Source organism: Vidua chalybeata (genome assembly GCF_026979565.1).
Source record: "Vidua chalybeata isolate OUT-0048 chromosome 37 unlocalized genomic scaffold, bVidCha1 merged haplotype SUPER_37_unloc_4, whole genome shotgun sequence".
Lineage (NCBI taxonomy): Eukaryota > Metazoa > Chordata > Aves > Passeriformes > Viduidae > Vidua > Vidua chalybeata.
In genome coordinates, this window is record NW_026530306.1 from 41618 (window position 1) to 48874 (window position 7257).

A 7257-nucleotide genomic window follows, 5' to 3' on the forward strand; every position below is an offset into this window, starting at 1 on the left:
ATTTTTTTCAGTGAACTCCTGGATTTTTGGCATAAATTCCCAGATTTTTTTTTGTGTTTATTCCAGGATTTTTGAGGTTTATTTCCCAATTTTTGGAGTAAATTCCCAGATTTCTTTGGGGTGAAATACCAGATATTTTTGCAGTAAATTCCCATATTTTGGGGGGTTTATTCCAGGGTTTTTGGGGTGAATTCCCCTTTTTTTGGGGGGGGGGGTGAAATCCCAGATTTTTGGCATAAATTCCCAGATTTTTTTGGGGTGAAATCCCAGATTTTTTGAGGTAAATTCACCAATTTTTTTGCAATAAATTCCCGGGTTCTTTTGCAGTAAATTCCCACATTTTTTCAGGTTTATTCCCGGATTTTTTGGGGTGAATTCCTGGATTTTCGGGGTCCCTACTCCCCCTCCTTGTCCTCGCCGTGGGTGATGACGTAACAAATGTTCTTGTAGTCCACGTTGCCGGCCACGTCCGGCGGGAAGGCGGCCCACATGTTCTTGATCTGGAATTCGGGGAATTCCGGGAATTTCGGGGGAATTCCGGGAATTTCGGGAATTTTTTGGGAATTTTTGGGAGGATTTCGGGGCAGTTTTGGGGAATTTATGGGGATTTTGGAGGGAAATTTGGGCGAATTTTGGAAATTTTGGGGGGAATTTGGGGTATATTTTTTGGAATTTTGGGAATTTTTGGGCAATTTGGGGGAATTCTGGGGAATTTTGGGGAAATTTGGGCAATTTTGAGGAATTTTTGGAATTCTGGGGAATTTTGGGGAAATTTGGGCAATTTTGAGGAATTTTTGGAATTCTGGGGAATTTTTGGGGAATTTTGGGGGAAATTTTGTTGGAACTTTGGGGAAATCTTGGGACTTTGGGGGGCATTTTGGAATTCTGGGGGAGAATTTTGGGAATTTGGGGGATTTTAGGGTTTTTTTGGGCCAATTTTGGGGGTTTTTTTTGGGATCTTTGGTCCGATTTTGGTTTTTTTGGGATTTCTGGGCCGATTTTGGGGGTTTTTGAGATTTTTGAGCCGATTTTGGGGGTTTTGGGGATTTTTTGGCCAATTTGGGGATTTTTTTTTTTTTTTTTTTTTTTGGTGCTGATTTTGGGATTTCTGGGCCGATTTTGGGGTTCTTGGGGGATTTTTGAGACGATTTTGGGGTTTTTTGGGGGATTTTTGGGCGGATTTCGGGCGGTTTTAGGTTGATTTGGGCCGATTTTGGGGTTTTTTGGGGATTTTTGGGCCGATTTTGGTTTTTTTTTCAGTATTTTTGGGCCGATTTCGGGCGTTTTTAGGTTGATTTTGGCCGATTTTGGGGTTTTTTTGGGGATTTTTGGGCTGATTTGGGGGTTTTTTAGGTTGATTCTGGGGTTTTTTGGGGGGATTTTTGGGCTGATTTCGGGCGTTTTTAGGTTGATTTTGGCCGATTTTGGGGTTTTTTTGGGATTTTTGGGCCGATTTGGGGGTTTTTTAGGTTGATTTTGGGGTTTTTTGGGGGATTTTTGGGCCGATTTTGGGGTTTTTTTCAGTATTTTTGGGCCGATTTCGGGCGTTTTTAGGTTGATTTTGGCCGATTTTGGGGTTTTTTTGGGATTTTTGCACCGATTTTGGGTTTTTTTAGGTTGATTTTGGCCGATTCTGGGGTTTTTGGGGGGATTTTTGGGCGGATTTCGGGCGGTTTTGGGTCGCTCACCTCCTCGGGGGTGAAGCGGTCGCACTGCGTCGTCAGCAGCTCCTCCAGGCTGGGGGGAGGGGCCGGGGTCACCCCAAAAAACGGCCCTGAGACCCCTCCCCCACCCCCAAACCCGCCCCTCCCCCACTCTCAAACCCCCCCCCCCCCCCCCCCATTCTCCAATTTTTTTTTTTTTTTTTGGGGGGGGGGAGGGGCCAATTTCTTCCCCGCCCCTCCCCCCACCGCCCTTCAGGACAAAACCCCTCCCCCCCTCCTTCAACATGGTGGGCGGGGCCGATCCATTTTTCGCCCCTCCCCCTTTAGTGGGCGAGCCCAGCCCCTCCCCCACCCCCGAGGGGGCCCCTCCCCCACCCCTGGCGCCCCTCCCCCACCCCTGGCGCCCCTCCCCCACTCACAAGCTCTTCTTGATGGAGCCTTTCCCGTCCGGGTCCAGCACCTTGAACGCGCCCATGATGACGTCCTCGGGGTCCGCCCCTTGGGGGAGGGGCCAAGAGAGAGGGGGGCGGGGTCAGCACGGGGCGGGGGAGGGGCCAGAGGGGGTGGGGGAGGGGGAAGAGTGCCCGGATGGATTTTGGGATTGAATTTTTTGGGGGATATTGGGGGGTTTTTAAGTTGAATTTTTGGGATTTTGGGTTTTTTTTTTTTTTTGGGTGGATTTTGGGGATTTTTGGGGGTTTTTTTGGGGTGGATTTTGGGGATTTTGGGGTTTTCTTTAAGTTGAATTTTTGGGGTTTTGTTTTTGTTTTTTTTTTTTTTTAAGTTGAATTTTTGAAATTTTGGGGTTTTTTTGGGGGGTGAATTTTTGGGATTTGGGGATTTTTTTGGGGGTGGATTTTGGGGATTTTTTTGGGGTGGATTTTGGGGTTTTTTTTGGGTGGATTTTGGGGTTTTTTGGGGATTTTGGGGTTTTTTACATAGAGTTTTTGGGATTTTGGGGATTTTTTGGGTTGAATTTTCAGGATTTTGGTTTTTTTTGAGTTGGATTTTGGGGATTTTGAGGTTTTTTAAATTGAATTTTCGGGATTTTGGGGATCTTTTTGGGTTGAATTTTCGGGATTTTGGGGTTTTTTTTAGGTTGGATTTTGGGGGTTTTTTGGGTTGGATTTTCGGGATTGTGGGTTGTTTTGGGTTGAATTTTCAGGATTTTGGGGGTTTTTTGGGTGGATTTTGGAGTTTTTTGGGGGTGGATGTTGGGGATTTTGGGGGTTTTTTGGGTTGGATTTTCGGGATTTTGGGTTTTTTTGGGTCGGATTTTCAGGATTTGGGGTTTTTTGGGTTGAATTTTCAGGATTTTGGGTTTTTTTTGGGTGGGATTTTGGAGTTTTTTGGGGGTGGATTTTGGGGATTTTGGGGTTGAATTTTCGGGATTTGGGGTTTTTTTTGGGGTGGATTTTGGTTTTTTTGGGTTGAATTTTCAGGATTTGGGTTTTTTTGGGTTGAATTTTCGGGATTTTGGGGTTTTTTTGGGTGGGATTTTGGGTTTTTCGGGGCCCCACCCTTGAGCTTCTCCCCGAACATGGTGAGGAACACGGTGAAGTTGATCGGCCCCGAGGCCTCTTTGATCATCGCGTCCAGCTCCTCGTTCTTCACGTTCAGCCGGCCTGGAGGGGCGGGGCCGCGTCGGGACACGCCCACCGACCACACCCACCACCCACACCCTCACAAGCTCCTCCCCCCTCACTCAAACCCATCAAAACCCCGCCCCCTTCCAGTATAACACCCTAAATTTAAGCCACACCCACTTTTGGAGGTCACGCCCACTCTATGCCCCCCCCATCATTTAAATAGAACACGCCCCTTCCTTTAAGCCACGCCCCTTCATCCCACAAAGCCCCTCCCCCTCGGGCGCTTACCCTGATTAAGCCCCTCCCCCTCCCTCAAACACCCTCTAAGCCCCGCCCCTCACAGCAAGCTCCTCCCTTTCATTTAAGCCCCTCCCCAATAAAAAGCCCCTCCCACAAAGCCCCTCCCCTTTCATTTAAGCCCCTCCCCATAACAAGCCCCGCCTCTCATAAAAAGCCACTCCCCTTTCCTTTAAGCCCCTCCCCTTAAGCCACACCCCTCAGAGCCCGAATTTCCGCCCAAACCCCACCCAATCGGAGCTGCCCGATCAGACCACGCCCCCCTGGGCTGGCCACGCCCCCCTTTAGCCCCGCCCACCCATGGCGGCGAAGGTCTCCCTGAGGTCATCCTTGTCGATGATTCCGTCGCGGTTCTGGTCGATCACCGTGAAGGCCTGGGGGGGCGGGGCAAAGCGGGGAGGGGGCGGGGCAAAGGGAGGGGGAGGGGCGTCAGGGCCACGCCCCCCCATCCCGCGAAATTCCCGCAAAATTCCCGCGAAATTCCCCCCCAAAAAAATAAAATAAAAAAACGGGAAAAATCCGCGAAAATTCCCCGCGCTCGGGAAGCTCCTCCCCCTGATCCCTAAGCCCCTCCCACAACTTTCTTAGCCCCTCCCCTTTATGCCCCTCCCCCTTTTTTGACCCACCTTTCTTAGCCCCGCCTCCTTTTTTTGCCCCACCTTTCTAAGCCCCTCCCCCTTTTTGCCCTCCGCCTTTCAGAGCCCCTCCCCCTTTAGCCCCTCCCCCGCCTCTTTAAGCCCCTCCCCCGCCCATTTCCCCGCCATTTTTTGGGGGCGTGACCGCCACGATTTTTGCCCCTCCCCCACCTCTCCAAGCCCCTCCCCCACCCTTTTTTTCCCCCGCCCATTTCTCCGCCATTTTTCGGGCCGCGACCGCCGCGATTTTTTTTGCCCCTCCCCCACCTTTTGCCCCTCCCCCACTTTCTGCCCCTCCCCCACCCCTTTCCCCGCCCCTCCCCCACCTCCTTGAACTCCTGGATCTGGGTCTGGTCGAACATGGAGAAGACGTTGGAGCTGCCCTCGGCCGCGCGGCGCTTCGCCTTCTTGGGGGCCTGGGGGGTTTGGGGGATTTTGGGGAATTTTGGGGATTTTTGGGGATTTTGGGGGAATTTTAGGGGGATTTTTGGGGATTTTTAGGGGGATTTTTGGGGGGATTTTTGGGGATTTGGGGGATTTTTGGGGATTTGGGGGATTTTGGGGGAATTTTAGGGGATTTTGGGGGGGATTTTTGGGGATTTGGGGGGGATTTTGGGGGATTTTGGGGGATTTTGGGGGGGATTTTTGGGGATTTTGGGGATTTTGGGGATTTTTTAGGGGGATTTTCAGGGGGATTTTTAGGGATTTTGGGGGGATTTTTGGGGATTTTTTAGGGGGATTTTCAGGGGATTTTTAGGGATTTTGGGGGGATTTTGGGGATTTTTGGGGGAAATTTGGGGGATTTTGGGGGGATTTGTGGGGGATTTTAAGGGGATTTTGGGGGATTTTGGGGGGATTTGTGGGGGATATAAAGTGGAAATTTGGGGGATTTGGGGGGATTTTCGGGGGGAATTTTTGGGATTTTTGGGGGGATTTGGGGATTTTGGGGGATTTGGGGGATTTGGGGGGGATTTAAAGTGGAAATATGGGGGATTTTGGGGGGGTTTAGGGGAATATTTAGGGATTTTGGGGAATTAGGGAGGATTCTGGGGGATTTTGGAGGATCTTGGGGAATTTCAGGGATTTGGGGGAATTTAAAATGGAAACTTGGGAAAAATTTTGGGTATTTTTTGGGGATTTTAGGGGGTTTTGTGGGGTGGGGTCCAAGGTCAGATTTTTGGGGTGAATCCTGGGGATTTTGGGGTCCCGGGTCAGATTTTGGGGTGAATTCTGGGGATTTTGGGGTCCCAGGGCAGATTTTGGGGTGCCAGGGTGAATTTTTGGGGTGAATCCCGGGGATTTTGGGGGAATTTGGGGTGAATCACAGGGATTTTGGGGTCCCAAGGCAGATTTTCGGGTCCCAGGTCAGATTTTGGGGTGAATCCCAGGGTTTTTGGGGGATTTCGGGGTCCCAGGGCAGATTTTGGGGTGAATCCCGGGGTTTTGGGGGGATTTTGGGGTCCCAGGGCAGATTTTGGGGTCCCAGGGTGAATTTTTGGGGTGAATCCCGAGGGTTTTGGGGTCCCGGGGCAGATTTTGGGGTGAATCCCGGGGATTTTGGGGTCCCGGGGCAGATTTTGGGGTGAATCCCGGGGATTTTGTGGTCCCGGGTCAGATTTTGGGGTCCCAGGGTGAATTTTTGGGGTGAATTCCGGGGATTTTGGGGTCCCGGGTCAGATTTTGGGGTCCCAGGTCAGATTTTGGGGTGAATCCCGGGATTTTGGGGTGAATTCCGGGGATTTCGGGGTCCCAGGGCAGATTTTGGGGTCCCGGGTCAGATTTTGGGGTCCCAGGGTGAATTTTTGGGGTGAATCCCGGGGATTTTGGGGTCCCAGGGCAGATTTTGGGGTCCCGGGTCAGATTTCGGGGTCCCGGGGCAGATTTTGGGGTGAATCCCGGGGATTTTGGGGTGAATTCCCGGGATTTCGGGGTCCCCCCTCACCATGGCCGCTCTCCCGCTCCTCTCGCGCTCCTTTGGGATCTCCCGGGGGATTTCGGAGCCTCCGGGGGATTTTTATGGCCCCGGGGTGGGGGAGGGGCGGCCCCGAAATAGCCCCGGACCCCCCCCCCGCCCCTCCCCCACCCCCCCTGCCCCTCCCCCACCCCCAAAAGGACCCCGGGGTTCCCTTAAAGGGGCAGAGGCCGAAAATAGCAACTCCCCCCGCGCCCCTCCCCCACCCCGCAGCTGCCGCTGCCCCTCCCCCACCCGAGGGGGGAGGGGAGGGGGGGGGAGGGGAGGCAGGACCAGTGAAACCAGTTAGGGAAAAACCAGTGAAACCAGTAAGGGAAACCAGTGAAACCAGTAAAGGGAAAAACCAGTGAAACCAGTAAAGGGAAAAACCAGTAAAACCAGTACAACCAGTAAAAACCAGTAAAGGGAAACCAGTAAAGGAAACCAGTGAAACCAGTAAGGGGAAAACCAGTAAAACCAGTGAAACCAGTAAAGGGAAAAACCAGTGAAACCAGTGAAACCAGTAAAGGAAAAACCAGTGAAACCAGTAAAGGAAAAACCAGTGAAACCAGTAAGGGGAAAACCAGTAAAACCAGTGAAACCAGTAAAAACCAGTAAAACCAGTGAAACCAGTAAAGGGAAAAACCAGTAAAACCAGTGAAACCAGTAAAGGGAAAAACCAGTGAAACCAGTGAAACCAGTAAAGGAAAAACCAGTGAAACCAGTAAAGGAAAAACCAGTGAAACCAGTAAAGGGAAACAAGGAAAAACCAGTAAAACCAGTAAAGGGAAACCAGTGAAACCAGTAAAGGAAACCAGTGACCCCAGACCAGTAACACCAGTAAAGGGAAACCAGTGACCTCAAACCAGTGAAACCAGTAAGGGAAAAACCAGTGAAACCAGTAAGGGAAAAACCAGTGAAACCAGTAAAAACCAGTAACACCAGTGACCCCAGACCAGTAAAACCAGTAAAGGGAAACCAGTGAAACCAGTGAGAACTGGAAGCACTGGGCCCAAACTGGTCTGGACTGGTCCAAACTGGTCCTTACGGGTCCAAACTGGTTCAAACTGGGACCAAACTGGGCAGAACTGGGTCCAAACTGGTCTGAACTGGGTCCAAAT

At 51.0% G+C, this 7257-nt stretch overlaps 1 protein-coding gene across 1 annotated transcript; it reads right to left on the reverse strand.

Moving 5' to 3' along the window:
- Positions 1-327: 327 nt before the first annotated feature.
- Positions 328-6218, reverse strand: MYL11 (myosin light chain 11). The gene is made up of 7 exons (XM_053933247.1): positions 6128-6218; positions 4512-4601; positions 3849-3924; positions 3185-3289; positions 2084-2162; positions 1689-1737; positions 328-500 (listed from the first exon to the last, which is right to left on the reverse strand). The coding sequence occupies exons 1-7, from the start codon at positions 6128-6130 to the stop codon at positions 396-398; spliced, it is 507 nt and encodes a 168-aa protein (XP_053789222.1). The 5' UTR covers positions 6131-6218; the 3' UTR covers positions 328-395.
- Positions 6219-7257: the final 1039 nt, after the last annotated feature.